Source organism: Drosophila sechellia, chromosome 3L (genome assembly GCF_004382195.2).
Source record: "Drosophila sechellia strain sech25 chromosome 3L, ASM438219v1, whole genome shotgun sequence".
Classification (NCBI taxonomy): domain Eukaryota; kingdom Metazoa; phylum Arthropoda; class Insecta; order Diptera; family Drosophilidae; genus Drosophila; species Drosophila sechellia.
In genome coordinates, this window is record NC_045951.1 from 5,266,807 (window position 1) to 5,283,077 (window position 16,271).

General features: G+C 41.2%; 2 protein-coding genes and 2 non-coding genes across 5 annotated transcripts; 1 reads left to right on the top strand and 3 right to left on the bottom strand.

Moving 5' to 3' along the window:
* On the bottom strand, positions 1 to 11,547 carry LOC6610866 (putative phospholipase B-like lamina ancestor). 2 transcript variants are annotated; one of them, XM_002035395.2, is made up of 5 exons: positions 10,847 to 11,547; positions 3,933 to 3,988; positions 2,137 to 2,813; positions 1,957 to 2,073; positions 1 to 1,889 (listed from the first exon to the last, which is right to left on the bottom strand). In XM_002035395.2, exons 3-5 carry the CDS (start codon positions 2,394 to 2,396, stop codon positions 290 to 292), a joined length of 1,977 nt encoding a protein of 658 aa, XP_002035431.1. In that variant the 5' UTR covers positions 2,397 to 2,813; positions 3,933 to 3,988; positions 10,847 to 11,547; the 3' UTR covers positions 1 to 289. The 2 variants fall into 2 exon arrangements, with proteins under 2 accessions (XP_002035431.1, XP_032574070.1); XM_032718179.1 differs by lacking the exon at positions 10,847 to 11,547 and adding an exon at positions 7,618 to 7,764.
* Positions 11,548 to 12,881: 1,334 nt separating this feature from the next.
* Trnav-uac lies at positions 12,882 to 12,954 on the top strand. Its single transcript has one exon. It is a non-coding gene; the product is annotated as a tRNA-Val (tRNA).
* Positions 12,955 to 13,200: 246 nt separating this feature from the next.
* Positions 13,201 to 13,273, bottom strand: Trnav-uac. The gene has a single exon. It is a non-coding gene; the product is annotated as a tRNA-Val (tRNA).
* Positions 13,274 to 13,378: 105 nt separating this feature from the next.
* LOC6610870 (kinesin-like protein KIF3A) lies at positions 13,379 to 15,915 on the bottom strand. The gene has a single exon (XM_032718755.1). The coding sequence runs from the start codon at positions 15,766 to 15,768 to the stop codon at positions 13,735 to 13,737; it is 2,034 nt and encodes a 677-aa protein (XP_032574646.1). The 5' UTR covers positions 15,769 to 15,915; the 3' UTR covers positions 13,379 to 13,734.
* Positions 15,916 to 16,271: the final 356 nt, after the last annotated feature.

Consider the following 16,271-nt stretch of genomic DNA (forward strand, 5'->3'; position numbering starts at 1 on the left):
TTTCGTTGCTAATTTACAAAAGACCTACGGAAAATAAAAAGCTGTACAGCTGGAAGACAACAATCGATTGGACACGCATTCATACATAAGTACAGTAGACACTAGAAGACTATGGACGTAAGATATGTACCAACTAGGAACACACAAATTATACGAGACAAGACAGGATACTAATTACCGAATCTAGGAAAATTATTGCTTTCCAGTTATCAAAATGGATGGAGGTGGGTTTTGGGTACAAATTCGATTGGGTTCTACGGGTTAAAAGAAGAAGCCTGCTCCTCAGCGCCTACCACGCCCACTTGGGCGAGACCTTGTCAAAGTTCCACTCATCAGGATGCCCCTCATGGCCACCACCCTCCTCCACGGGACTCATCTCTGACCACTTGAAGGGTCCGCTGCCGATCTTTCGCATGGCAATGGCCCTCATATCATTTCGCACAGATCGCCGTTCCGTGATTAGTTCCATTTCCGCCAGACTATCCGCATCCTCGATGCTGACACTGAGACGTTCGTCGCCCATGGAGGCGGCGGGTGGAACACCACCATCCTGGCCCTCATCGTCCAGAGTCCTAGGCTGAGTATGTTGGAATCTCAGGAAGACTGGACCCGCAAAGGCATGGAAATCGCTGATGCCCAGTCGGGCATTGTAGGAGAACAATTTCAGATCTATGTTTCCATAGGCAATCGACTCCTGCCTGCCCAGCAGATCGCCACGGAATCCATGAGTGCGCAGATACTTATCCACCGACGCCAGACTGGTCAGCTCCTCCTCATCGGCCGCCGTCAGCTGTTGATCCTCGCTGTAGTTGACGCCGCTCAGTTCCAGGACACTTTTGAAATACGGCATTCCATTGGCCATCCAGGACGTGTTGCCGGGCACCAGGAATCCCTGAGTAACATCCTTCTTGGTCATCATGCCCGGCAGCTGCTCGGCAATCCAAACCATATCCCTTAGCTGATCGTGCCTCTGCTGGATGGCTGTCCTATCCTTTTCGTTCACCACCACTGGAGCATCGTCATGCTTGTCATCGCCTTCAAGGACATTGTACAGATTATCTTGCACCTTCATCTTGTTCAGATCAACGGTGATCCATTGCTTGGCTCCCGTAAATGGATGCCACGACATGGCACTGGCCCAAGTCTGACGATTCTGGGATATCCGATTGGCGGCCATTACACGAGCCACCAAGGGCACCATCTTCTTGGGATCCACCGTCTTCCATAGCTGCATATTCTCGTTCTTGATGCCCACTCCTCCTACGATTGCATGCAGATGACGACCTTTGATGGTGTAGAAGTCATCGGTGGATCCGAGAATGCCAGGATAACCGGTGAAAGTGATATCCACACCAGGCACCGTGTTACTCCGCAGTTTCGGCGAGAAGTGATAGTGAAACTTGTACCGCTTCTGGATTCTCAACATGGAGGAGTAACTTCCAGCCGTGCTGTGACCGAAGAGCAACTGTAGTACCTGCGGCGACTCCTCCTCCTGGACGATCTTCGTCAGCATGGTGGCACTCGGCAGGAAGAAGTTCTTTGGCTGATCCGTTCCGGGTTCCTCAGTATGTTCCGTATTATTCTGCAGCTCATAGTTCTCGTAGTAGATCTTGAGATCCTGAATATCGGCAGCGGCGTTCATCACCAAAAAATCGGAAAATGGTATCTCCTCCTCCAAGTCGGATCGTGCCCGGGATGCTCCTCGCTTGTAGCCAGTTTCCAGGCCCTCCAGCTGGGTGATGAACAGATGCAGCTGATGCCAGTAGTGATCATTCTCAGCCTTTTCAGTCTGCCTCTTCAGGCGATGGTAGTTGGTGGTCAAAAGTTCCCTCAGCCACCCGCAGAATTTCTGGGTGCTTTCATCACGCTCGCAAGAAGAGGAAATGGTACTAAAATTGTAAAAAAAGATATATTAATATCAACAAAAAATCCAAGATAAATATAGAGCTATCTTACTTGGACCACTGATAGTAGATGTTCCTCCAGGTCAGCGAGCCCTCCAGCATTCCGGCGGCATAGGCCTGCACCCAATCCGGATAAGTTCTTTGCGTCTCTACTTCGATTTGGGCCCATCTACAGAATAAAAATGATATATTAGAATCATGTTAAGCAATATGTTATGTGGTTAACACCCACCCATTCTCATAAACCGAATCCTTGTAGCAAATCCTGCCAACACCAGTGGGAATGTTGACCAGATCGTTCTGCTGCTTCCAGTTTTCAATCTGGAAGCCCACCTGCTTGGTCCACAGAGCGGTGGCACAGTAGGTGCCATCGTACTCCGGCCTCTCCATATATCCAATGAAGAAGGCTCCGATGACCAAGAGACCAGCACCGATCAGGATGTAGGTCCCTATCCGCGTTTTTTGCCACGATGCACCAACGACTTTTAACATTGTGCCGGCCGTCGTGAAGCTGCTACGATGCAAATATGAAAAATCCTCTCGAGAAACGATCCTAGAATCAGTGTTCCACCAGTCAGATTCCAATTGCAGGACTTATCCCAGATAATTGTGATCGGCACGAGCGGCGTAGGAGTGTCCAAGACGGTGGGCAATCAGGTGGCCAGTGTGCAGGTGGTTCTGTGGATGGATGGTGAAGGTTCTGGAGGAGCAGGAGGTGCTGATCTCGGTGGCCACGCTGTTGAGCGCCTTGGCCAATTGGTTCATGGGTGGTGCGCTGCTTTCAAGCAGAGATTCCAACGGTTTCCAGGTGGTTATATTCGTGCTAACTATTGACTTTAAATGACTGCGGTGGTTTGGCGATGCGTTTATTGGAGCTTGGCTATGTCTTTTGAGGTTCAATTTGTATCCCTGGAAAAGTACAACCATAATTAGTATGTTTGAAAACACGCAAAACTTGATCATAAAGCAGAGACTATGACGTCTCGATGGAATATTTATGCATGTCCATATAACATCCATTCATCGATGTAAATATTTACTAAACAAACAAATCCGATGATTTGTGTTTATTACTACACACTCATTAAATATTATAAACCGTACCGGAATCTTCCCAAATTCCGCCCTTGAACCATTTCCAATATTTACGCACTTTCCCTGATCTGATCCCATAATCCCGAGTGTTTATCTCACACTTTCGCTACATTTGGCGAAGGAAATTCCTTCTTTTTTGCACAGAGAGCGAGAGAGCGGTAAACAAATTTAAGCATTTGTAAAACTAATAAATTATTTTTATGGCTCGAATAGTACTCGAGTGGCCAAATTGCTATATTGCTAAAACAGCAGCTGGGCCAATGGTAAGAGTGTGCGAACAAAGATAAGCAGGTGCCTCTACAGATCTTTCAGAAAAATCTACATAATAAAATAATCCACAAGAGCGCAATGGAAACAGCGGAAAACTTTCAATCAGTTAGTTAGCCTGTCTTTTGGTCTGTCCTTAGTTAATTAATAAACAACATTATGATTACAAAAAAATGGCTTTGGTGTCTATAAATATTACAATTTCAAAGCCAATGCCAAGCATATTGAAGATCTTGCTTAATCCCTAATGTAAATTGGAAATTCTGATCGGAAATTCCAAATTAAACCTGTACTATTATACTATCTGGCGTAAACAATAAGCATTTGTGTACATTGGACACGTGGGGCAAACATTCCAAACCATCAGCATCAGTATGAGTACTATAGTAGAATTTTGTTTTCTTTGCAAATTTTTGAGCAATTCTGAATGGTATTAACATCAATCAGTCGGCACGCTGATACAATTAAAAATCTATATCGAATGTGTATTCCCATTTTGTTTTCCCTGATTGTTCCTAAATGTATCGCAAAATGCTTGGGACTTTTGGTTATACGAAAACGCAAATATTTAGATATTATATTTTAGATATGATATTTGGCATTAATTTACGACTAATTTGATGGTTATAACAGGTGTAAAATCGTGTAATAACACATAAGTCTTACCTTTTGTTTCCCGGGTCCAGGAAGCAGCAATATCACAAGTCAACCCATTTGAAGAACTGCAAAAAAACAAAAGGAAACAAATTCGTTAGTCTTTAATCCAAAAATTTTCTCAGACATTCGGTCATCAACGCATTATTAATTCGTATCTTTGTTTATTTATCCAAATGGTCGCAAGTCTCGTGATTTGTCTGATTTCTGCCGACATATAGTAAGGAGTCTGGAGTGGTTTTGTTTAATTTGGATTATAATGGACATCGCTGGGCAGGCGCACGCGCTTATTATTTATTATTTGTCACAAAATGTTGATCATGGCAATTACTGGCTATGCGATATGATACTATATACGATCGCCAATTGGCTGGTGGCCTTTTTTATGAAAGTATGGAAGGTTCGTTATCAAGTTCTTAGAAATCCAGTTTATGGGGTTCACATCGATGTATCAATAGCTATTTTCATATTCTAATAATCTTTTTCCTAATTATTCATTGTATAATAGTCTTAATTGCGATTAATAATCCTAAGACAGGGAATTTTTTTATGACAAAATACTTAATTATTATGACACATGGCATAGAACTAGAACTTATGGCATTGAGTAGTTATAATAATGTATTTCTCAGTAACAATTTCAGTTCCAAGTACTGTAACGTAGGTCATTTAACTGAAATGCCTGGCAACTGAGCTATTTTTGTAAAACAACTTTAATTACCTGTTAACTGCATCTTGCGCACCTTTTTTTAAAGCTTATTCAAAAAGCACCTTTTATCAGAAATAGTTGAATATTCAAGCGAATCATTCTAAATCACCTGTTTGGAGGGCTATTAATGCTTTCGGCTGTGTGACTAACCAGTGAGCTATAAGCAATTATTTAAAGGCCCAGTGTAAACATTCGTATTGCAAATTCGAAAAAATATCACAAGTACGAACGGAAATTCTTTCATTTCACTCATTTTCATTTCAGTTCGCTGTGCAAATAAACAGCAATCAAGATTGAAGGAAAAGAGTCAGCCTCAACACATCAATCGATGCCATCAGTATGAATGAAATAGGTTTATATTTTTAAACATATTAAAGGTAATCCGTAACAGAACTTAATTGACTTGCCCTCATGGAAGGCTGCAACCCACAACCAGGCTGTCAATATCATGGGTATACTATATAGTTGATATAGTATATAGACAGATCCAACTGAAAAGTTCGAAGTAAACCTCAACTGACGCATTAGCGCCATGGCAGGAAAGCTAAATGCAAACTTGGGAGCATAAAAGTGGCGAAAGGTTGTGATGAGATCGCACTGACGTCTTTGCGGCTCATTTAACTACTTAACTCGATTAACGCTATTATCATTATCGCTGTGCAAACACAGTTGTTTTGTTTTCCATATCCATATGTATCCATATAAATCCTCACTGTGCGCTACCGAGCTAAGTAGTGCCATTGTTTTCATAGCCCTGACAAAATTATCATATGCACTTATACAACTTATACTTATATATGTATGTACAACCATTTTGTCAGTTGATCAATCAAAACTTAGTCGGGGCAAATAATTTACACATGTGTTCAACTTTCGCTGTCGCCAAGTGAAGAATATTGATAAGATTGTCCGCATATTTATTAGTTCAATATTTAGATATGCGTGTCTAGCTTTTGGCATATTAGGAACGAAAGTTCAATCAGTGGAGTTATATATAGTTTGCTCAGATAAGATAATACTTAGTCTAGCCGCGATTAAATTTTCCGTACAACCGAGGAAATTTACTGGGGGAAAATTAAGTAAGTATCTTGCTAATTTCTTTGTTCAACAATAAATAGCACATAATTTTTGGGAATTTATGAACTAGAATCCACCCACATATTCTCTAAAAACTTTTCCATAATTCCATAATTCCCGCGTATATTTACTTATTTTCACGATTATTAATGATTTTCCATTGGAAACGGAAACTTTTGATGGCTGCCAATAATTTCTATTGTTCATCCATTTAAAATATATATATGCGCACTAAGTAAACACTTGAATGTAACCCACATTCTTGGTATATCTTTTATTATGTCTACACTGCTCAATTCCATAAAATATGCATAATCTTACGTAGAATTCCGAACACCACATGTGGCATTAAGTGGAATAGAGGCTTGTCTATCACCGAACGTGCCACGTGTGTTATTCCGGAAATAATGCCATCATTAGCGTATTGGATAACCAATTCAATTCACTCGCCTACGATTGTGGGAATCACTGAATGAATTCGCACGGATCGCAAACGCAGCAAAATCATTTCCATGGCTTTCGGATTCAGGTAACGCGAAAACTACTAACTTGGCCGATGCCACGCGCCGCCATCCAGTTGACAACGCCACAAAATTTTGATGAGCCCCATCACGGAGTCTAAAGCCTGGAGTGAGTGCCGTGTAAACTGATGCCGGGACAACTAAGTTGTAAAGCCAGACAGCGCCGCACTGCGAGGGCATACACTGAGCACAAATGTGGTAAAATATATTATAGTAGCATCAAGATTACAATCTCTTACTGAAACATTTCGATTTTACTTTAATACTACATGTTCTATTGGTTCTATTCTATCAAGAACCCTTTAATAATATAGCTTTTGACATACTTAATATGATATATATAATATCAATATATCTTAGTTCATTCGCTTTTATCCATTTATTTTTCCCGCAATGCAGATACATTATCTTTTGTTGGAATTGCATATTTTCGGACTGGAGCCCTGTCCAGTGTTTAGACTACTGACAGACAGACAAAACCCGAAGCGCCGCGTCGCGACGTCTGGACTGGCGAATCTGGCCTATCTGGCGATTCTTGGGGATCTGGGGATCAGAACAGTCGGAATTTCTATGGTCCGCACGTGGACGAGACAGGTTATGCAGTTTGGAGAAGGGGGCTGAATTTATGGGGGATCGTCTGAACGTGAGGAGTATGGTACGTTGTAACAAACCAAAGGCGTAGAATTCCATCAGATACTACCGTGTCCACCCATCTCAGCTGATCCGATCCAACACGCTCCAATCGAATGATAATCGAGATGCTAACAACCCATCCAGCTGATTGCAAACTAAGTTGTGAATGATACGTTCAGTTCGCTGATTTAATCAGATTATAGAATATTGCTATAATTTCATTAGCTAGGGGCTTGTGCGGGAAATTCTGAATTAGTATATGCTAATGAAATCGGCGTACAATATTGTGTTCATAATCTGCGATCGCTTTGAATTCGTGAATAATCGGCAATTTCATTGTCCACAAATGAATCTATTTTCACATTGAGTTCCCAGGGGAAGGGAAATCATGATATAAGTAAGTGATATAACTTGAATGGTACTTTTGAAAGGTTTACCTTTATATAAGAACATCATTATAAGACTGTACAGAATTAAATACTTTTTAGGAAATTGATTTTGGATTTGCTCTGCTTTTTTAAGAGTTGTGATGCACTGTTTATTCAATTTTTCTTTTCAAAAAAGTATTCGCTATTAAGTCGCAATTATATTTTATTGTTGAATGTCAAAGGCACAGCAAGCTAATTGTTACATATACACATTTATGAGACCTTTCAAAAACTAATCAGTTCACAAAATTCTGATGCAACCGAAACCGGTTATTTTGAAGAATCCCACGGTTGATAAGTTCGTTTACCCCTTTCGATAAGTCACTTACCAAGATCTAATTCGCTTATAAATTAACTGCAATTAACTGGAAATTCGATGGGACTGCGACTTAATTTGTATTAAGATTGTTTGTTTTCCACGTTAACCGGAAAAATCTGCACCAAATAAGTATCTCGAAGATACAGCGGAATCTCCTTTGCGTCAATCTCTTAGCCCGATCGCCCCGTTTCTGTTTGGATCGTGCGAATGCGAATGCCTTGACGTTGCCACCGAAACTGTCGGCGCTTTTTCGGCACTCGGCTTTTCGTCTTCTCTCGGGTTTTTCTAGCCACGCCGACGATGGCGGGAAAATCGTGTGAAATTTTCATACCCGCTAGCTGAAAAGTTCACGGGTATGTGGTAAATTTTCCCACTTGGTAATTTGGGAAAATTATCTTAGCTATCTTAATCGAATAATATATTTTTGATGTGAGATATATAGATTTCACATTTTTCTCTGAATATTAATTGTTGGCACATATCAGCTGTTTTTTAAAATACAGAACATAAATGTTAATGTTTGGAAATTCCCCAATAATAATACAAAAAATGCAAAACTTTCGATTTATTGCAAAGCAGTAAAAAAAGGAATTGGAACAATCTTAAAACTGGGTATCTTATAGTTGGGAAAATACTTTTATTTTTGTGCTAGGTCTTTCAGAATCAAAAGTTCTATTGAACTTGGCCGCCATTTTCGAGAAAGGGGTTCGGTTCGCTTGGGTTTTCCTCGGATTGGCAGGTGCTATATATGCGGCATATAGACAGCCAGTCAGTCAGTTATCGCTGCCTAAGAAGTGAAAACTCGTAGGTTGGGCTGCGCGAGGTCTTGGGTTAATTACGCAAGGTTCTTTGGTCAGATTTATTTATGGCCACTATGGCTGATTTATTTGCGCATTTTGCACTTGTCCATGCAAACGGCTAACTGACAGGCAATCGCGTTTCCGCTTGGCTACAGTTTTACAATTGAAATTGACATTTAATTGAGCCGCATTGCAGTGCGCAATTGAAAATGGTTTTCCCATGAAAATTGTGGGGCACTCAGCTTCCTCCCAATGCTTTCTAGTGCATTTCACTTTCTTTGCTCGGCAAATTGATAAGAGTCTCATTTTGGGGTCAATCGACAACAAAAATTCTTGTCGACTTGTTCTCAATTGAAATGAATTGAAATGGCGACATGTTAGCTTGAGCATAAATCACACATACATATATTCACATTTCTAGAGCGCAAATCGAATGGCGGGGATAACCTTGATTAGTCTTTATCTCTTTGGGTTTTCCTAAGCCATTTCATTGACAATTGTCGGTCAATATCAAAGCTAAAAGTGATCTGTTCAAAAGGGACGATTCTCAACAGTCTCTAGATAGCCTGCTTAAACATTCCCTTTATTCATCATACTGGTTCATTGCTCTGTGCCTTCCTGTTCTTCTTCTTGGATCGTCTGCATTCCTTGTAGCTTATATACAGTAGAAATTCTATAGCTTTAACTGCTCTAAGCTAAATCATATTGGAGCTAATTAGTTAATAGTTTTTAAAGAGGTCACATGTATAATTTATATGGAAATCAATTTATATTAAAATTATATTTTCGAACAGTAATCTATTGCGTTCAGTTTGAGGTAGCGAATTTCTACTGTACGCCCAGCCAGTAAGGACAAGAACCTCAAGGATTTTGACCTCATTTGTCTGGGGCTGTGGGAACACGAGAATGTGAGCAGGAGCTGCCGCTCCGCCTGGCCACTTCTCGGAAAGACCTGCCCCCCTCTTGTTTAATAGTTTTTATTGCCTTTATTTGTTTGCTCAGACCGAAGAGACTTCGAAGAACATTCATTGAAATGAGCCGCGCATGCTCAGTGGAACAGGGGCATAAAAAACTTGTTGCTAGGCGGCAAAATTACCCCTTTGTTCCCCGTCGATCGTTTTTTCTTTTTTTTTTGAGGTAACTTGAGAAGTTGTGTCTTGGTTTTTTTATATAGTATTTTTTGTGTAGCTTGTATTCTAGGCCATTGGCTTTTGAGGTTGAACTCTTACTTTTGTTCAAGCGAACAGAATCGTACTCGTTGGCAAGGTTCTCATTTTGTAGAGGTTTACTTTTCAATGAACTTTTTCTTAAACTTTGCTTGGTGGCCAAACCGAACTGCTCAGGTGTGTAGCTCGAACTAAACCGCCACCGATTCTGATATGTTTGTGGTCCTCGCAAAAAAAATGCGTTATCTACTGGAGATAATGGTGATGTTTCAGCGGAAAAGAACCTAAAACGGTCGGATAATCTACGTAAATACGTCAAGTACGATGTATTTTTGGATGCCCTATGTCTTAATTGTTATATGACATGTTTATTTAGCAAACCTCCGCTTGAAGTCCAGTGAGTATCTGTTTACTGGGTCCTCACCCATGTCAACCGCCTGCCCGACACTCATGTGATCTGTTACGATTCAGATACAGATATCTGAAATATATATGTGGAAGTTGTTATTTAACGGCTGACTCAACTTCGGGGTAAAGTCTAGCCGATAACCGATAGCGGAGTCATTCACGGAACTTAATCAGTGCTCCCGAAGAGTCGGCAAGTGCTAAAAATAAGCGGCAGCATTGGTATTTCCCCTCTGAACTTTGATAAGAGCATGCGGAATATACAAATAATATCGCAAGAAGTTCGCATATTGCTTATAAAACTCATATGTAGAAATTAAATTTTAAGTGGAAAACTGTTGAGTGCCGAAAGCAACTCACACAAACATCACATTTTAGTTTGGAAAACATGAAAATATTTTTAACAAATGTGATAAAAATATATTTATACACGCTTTAAATGTCTCACACAACCTATTTTTAAAATCAATGAGTTCAAACTATGAGTTCTTTGAACTTATACTCAGAATATGACAAAATCCACTTCCTTTTATATGGAAAACCCAATTTCACTCAAAGGACAGTCACCCCTATTGCGACTCGTCGTCTTTCGAACCCCGATCCCCAGATAATCCTTATACATATGTCTGTATCTATCAACCCAATGATGGGAAAAAAAGTCCCCAGACAATCGCAATATGTTGACCCTATTTTTGTCGGTAAACAGATATTGCGACGCGTTCCTGATTTTTGCGATGGCATTTCGAGGTCAATAAATGATACAATGGCAGTGTTTTCACTAACAGTTAACGCTTAACACTCGAGTTCAATACTCTTCTACCGATTCGGTTTCGGAATGAGATCGAGATTGAGAGCGAGGACAACTTACCGGAAAATCGAAATGGCTCGTGACTCAGGCAAATTCCGCGCCGACAAATAAGAGAAATTCGCAGGGGGGTTTTAGTTTCAAGACGACACTATTCGTTGGATCGCTGCTAAATTCAGCCACTGCGAACACGATTTTAACACGATTTTGCTATATAGTCACACAACGCTCTCGTGTTAATTATCCATGAAGGGCTACATTGAAAAGGCGCAGGGTTGGGTGTGTATAACTTTTTCCGGATTACACTCTCTATGCGATTGGTTTGATTGGCGGCGAATGGGAACCGAACACACACTTATATTTCGATGCAAAAACTTGTATGACTTCAGATCATCGAAATGTTTGATATGGTTATTGTTGCTATGCGGCGTGTTGGAAATATCAGCGGCAAGTAAGTAATTATACAGCGTGGTCGAGTATATGTAATGTGTGCTGCTTGAGTGTGTTTTTTATTGGCGGAGAGTTTGTTAGAACGCGAGAACGTGGCGTTTCTATATGTTTAAATAATTTTTTGTAATTTAATTGAGCGTCGGGCGATACACTCTATTTCTTGCACGCGTTACGTATGTATTTTTAGCGTCGGCAATTGCACATCCAAGTGAAATTGAACAGATAACAACGAACTGAAAACTCGAGTTCAACACGCAAACCAGATTACAGGGAATTAAAGCGATTTTCCTTCCGTTTCGACTATGCGCAGCGGACAGACTGATATTGTGGACCCGAAGCCGAAGAGTTTTACGATCGCTCGGTTCGGTCTGTCCGCAGAAAGTGCGAGAGCAACCACTCAACTACACTGCACTACATAGCAGTGATTTGTATGGTCTTGAAAAAAAAACAGATTGTACTCTAGGCTACAGAGCACTCATACATGTCTGTTGAGCAAGGTCTTTAATATAAAAAATAACCTTTATGAAAAGCTATGTGAATCTCGTTTATTTTTTACAGACATATATAATAAATAAAATTGAATACCTATATCTACATACATACGTATTATACAGTGTGCAGAAGTCCTATTAAAAATTGTATACCAAAAAAAATCATTTTCAATCGAATTTTGTTGAATCAAATTTAAGTTACACCTCTACATGTGTACATTATTAGATAACCAAATATATGATACGAAAAATTATGCCTTGTAAAGAGTAATGTTTTCAGATGATTTTTTTTACCATTACAATATTTTTATTTAAGTAAACAATCGAAAGTTTACATATGTACGATATTTATTATTCAAGTGCATTTTGCTCGAATAAATGTATTTAAAAAAGTCGTAATAAAACCGATTGTTTCTTATAAGAATGATTCCATTTCCTTGTAGCTTGGTGTTTCGGTTATTTGTTTTCACTCAATTGGCTGCCAGTGAGTGAGTAGCATTACCTTGCTCTCGTTGATTTTTCACTCCGATCTTTTTCTTTCACCTGGCAACGCAATTCTCTTGCTCACTTGGCAGATTGGTTTCATGTGAATATATGTAAATTTAACAGTTATTCGTGACGTCTTACTGCGATACCGCTGTCGAGTGGAGCTCCGCCCCCCAATTCGCAACTAGCTGCAGCTAAATGGGCAAACAAAACGTGCGGCGATAAGAGCAAACTGATAAGGCGGAAATGCTTTCAGGCAGATTCATTTGGGTAGCCTAAAATCTAGGCTGCGACAGGCGTAGAAATTCGCACAAAGCTAAACAAATAGTCGATAAAAGTACAGCTTGCTTTCCTTATCGCAGGCTTACCTGCCAAACAATCGCATCCCCTGCAGGTGGGATGGATGAGTAATCCGGTATCGAAATAACACCTGAACGGAAGGGATTCAGCGAAACGAACGAACGAACATCAAAAAAAGAAGAAAGGACTATTAAATTATGACATTCTTATTTATCGTTCGACTTAAAGCTTTCACATTCTTGGGTTTATTTTAATTTTAAATTATCAACAACCCAGATTTTAAAATTCCTTAAGATCAAATTTTTTCACTTTACCTTAGAACCTTTTTAGGCGTTGTGTTCTGTTTGAGATTTGTCACACGAATGGTATCTGGTTCCATAGTGTAGCGGTTATCACGTCTGCTTTACACGCAGAAGGTCTCCGGTTCGATCCCGGATGGAACCAGGAGGAAATAACTTTTTTTTATTTCTTTTGATTTTTTTAAACGTTTAAAAATGGATCTTTAGCAAACAAAAGTATATAATATGTTATATATAATTCTTTCGTTCATAGTATACATAAAAATCACCTGCTTTTACTTAATTTTTTTTTCCTATTTTGAGAGATTCAAAAATATTTAATTATAATTTCTGCCATAATAAAAATTTATAAGCATCAAATGAACTTAAAAAAAGTTATCTTTTCTCGACGTGGTTCCATCCGGGATCGAACCGGAGACCTTCTGCGTGTAAAGCAGACGTGATAACCGCTACACTATGGAACCAGTTGCGCGTAGCTCGGCCAAATTTCAGTTTTGTTCAGCAAGCGCTGAAAACTTGTAGCATACTTGTATGCTGATAAAAAACAAAAACAAATTAAGCATAAAATATTTACGCGTGAGTATCATATTTTTATTTAAAAGCCAAGAGCACACAATAGCTATATATTTGTGCCTAATCGGGTAAAATCTTGTTACTACTTAGTTGTAAGTATTATAAAATAAGTATAAGTTAGAAAGTAAAATTACACAGTAGTAAATATATTGCACCGTTGTTCAACCTAAAAAGTATGTCCTAAGCAATAAATCAACAAAAACTAAGGTCTAACAAAAAGGAAATTCGCTGAGCAAATGAATCTGAGGCTGTAGAAAATCAGGATTAGCAGGAGCAGAAACCAAAACTGGACGCGCAGACCGCCGAGAACGTGCAGCTGGACTAGCAGTCGATTGTTCATCCAACACTCGCTTCAATATCGCCTGGCAGTCGTGGGTCTGGGCACACCCGAGGTTCGCGGCCTGGCGGATTTGGAGCGCATTGGATTGGACACTCCATCGGTGTTGTAGCTGAGATAAACATGTGAGAGATCGAGGAAATCGGGCTCCTTGCCACTCGTCTTGTGCGCCGAGATGTGCTTCCTCATGTTGTTACCCGTGTAGGCCACACACTTCAGCTGCCACTCGCCGATGTCCTCGTTCCAGTGCGTATACTGATTAATCATCGATTGGTACTCCTTGGGCACATAGGAATTTAATACCAGCTCGCACAAGGCCAATTCCCTCGATAGGCTCCTGATATTCTCGTAGATGCCCTCCTTTTCGCGCTGGTGCTCCTGCTGCTGATCCGCCAGCTCCGATTTCACGCCCATCAGCATCTGCATCACCCGGTGTATCTTCTTGGTAATGCCAGTGCTGGCATCTTGGAGCGTGGAGTAACGCTCCTCAATGTCAATCCTTTCGGTGGCCTTCTGCTGCAGAGTTTGCTTGAGCGCCTCCTCGGACTTTTCATGTTGTTCCAGCTCCGCAATGGATTGCTCTAGCAGCAGCTCTTGCGTCTGCGCTTTCTCCAGCAGATTCTCCCCGCCAACGAGAATTTTGCCTTCCAGTGAGACTAGTTTATTGCGAAGTGTTTCCTGCTCCGTCTTAGCATGCTCGATTTCCTTCTGATGCTCGTTTTTGCGCTTGGCCAGTTCCTCTTTTTCGGCATCGGTTTTCTCGCGCTTCTTCTTGGGCTTTTTCTCCACTGCCTGGATCGTTGATGACTCCAATTCGATCTCCAGTGGTGCCTCCAACTCGTCATCTGCTGTATCCTCCTCCTCTTCGGAGCTCGGTGGCTCCTCCTCCAAGCCGTCGCCCTCCTCCAATTGCTTGCGCAGTCGGGCAATCTCCTCCTGAAAGTGGCGAAGCAAAGCATCCTTGGGTTCCTCATTGATGTGCATGCGATTCTGGATATTCTTAGCACGACTAGCATAGCGCAGGGTGGATATAGTTTCCATATAGTTGCTATCCGCTGGACTAATGGTGGCACACATGACGGTCTTGGAGTTACCACCGAGGGAGTCCTGCAGAAGTCGAGTTAGCTTGGAGTTCCTATACGGTATGTGTGTGCTCTTTCCATCCACCAAAGCACTGATCACATTTCCCAGCACCGATAGCGAAAGATTGATCTTGGTGGCTTCTTTAAGTCTCTGTCCACTGGCCTGGGTCTTCGACTGCCTTTCGGAGCCGGCGAGATCCACCAGCTGTAGTTTACCCATTCTCACGTGCTGGACATCACCTTCGCCCAGCTCACTTCTCTCCACAGTAATGGAGAAAATGGCATGGGAGCGGGAGCTCTCCTGGTTCATTTTGGTGGCTCCCACGGCACGATTTTTGTTACCCAAACGCATGATGTTCTCCAGATCATCGGCGTTGTGCACCACATAGCCACTGAGATCCTTGACAAAGACGCCGATGTCCGGTCGCTCCTTGACCTCCAGACTCTTGCCCACATCCTTGCCCAGTAGATCCCGCACCTCTTCGTTATAGATCTCCATGTAGCTGACGCGCACCAGGAACTTCTGGTTCTCCTTGGCCTTAGCAATGTGCCCAAAGATGTGCGCAAATGCATTCGGAATGATGCCCTTTGTTTGCGGCGAATCCGGATTCCCAGACATGGTATACGTCTTGCCGGTGCCCGTTTGTCCGTAGGCCAGGATGGTGCCATTATAGCCCTCCAGCACCTTGTCCACAATCGGACGGGCGGTGTCCACATAGAGATCCATCTGATTGGAGCCCCCATCGAATACATTGTCGAAGTAGTACGTTTTCGGCGGCTCATTGGCGGTGGCATTCGGTTTCATCACCGTAATGGCCCGGTTGATCTTATCCACCGAAATCGCACTTAGCGCTCCCGCGGACAACTCATTTTTGTCCATGGGTCGCGTTCGCACCACCACACGCACATTCTCGATTTCGTCATCCAGCTGGGCCGTTGTTCCCGCATTTCCCTCCTCCTGCGGCATGACGATCTGCGTCCTGGCTTTATTCCTCGTCTAGTAAGAGCTATTAACCACTTTTTGCGCTGACCGCACTTAGTGGAAATCAATAAAGAGGGTTTCTTCTCGCATTTGTTTATGCGTTGCTAGGTTTTTTTTGTTGGCGAATGATTAACGGGTGCTCAGCTGTTATCGATAAGTGGGGGTGTACGAAAAACTGGCGAGAGGGATGCCAGACCAGTGGAAAAATGTATTCATCGGTTAAACTGTATAATTTTATAAAAATAATTATTTATATAATAAAGATTAATAATATATATAAAAATAACTAGAAAAAATTAAAAATAAAAATATAATATGGATCTGTGATAGGATAACCAATCGCAGGAAATTTTGTGTACTGCGATATTTGTATTCGTTTCTACTTTTTGAAATGTCTTTTCCAAGGCTTTTCCAAGAACTTTGTAGATCTATCCAAAAAAATTTCATCAATAAAATTGAAATTTTTTTGTTTGCGATAACATGATATA

Excerpts from the sequence above, each read along its gene's own strand:
- LOC6610870 (XM_032718755.1), bottom strand. The coding sequence starts at position 15,768 with ATGCCGCAGGAGGAGGGAAATGCGGGAACAACGGCCCAGCTGGATGAC.
- LOC6610866 (XM_002035395.2), bottom strand. The coding sequence starts at position 2,396 with ATGTTAAAAGTCGTTGGTGCATCGTGGCAAAAAACGCGGATAGGGACC. Across the intron at positions 2,074-2,136 it reads GATTCGGTTTATGAGAATGG|ATGGGCCCAAATCGAAGTAG; the intron begins GTGGGTGTTAAC and ends TTTATTCTGTAG. Across the intron at positions 1,890-1,956 it reads ATCTACTATCAGTGGTCCAA|TACCATTTCCTCTTCTTGCG; the intron begins GTAAGATAGCTC and ends TTACAATTTTAG.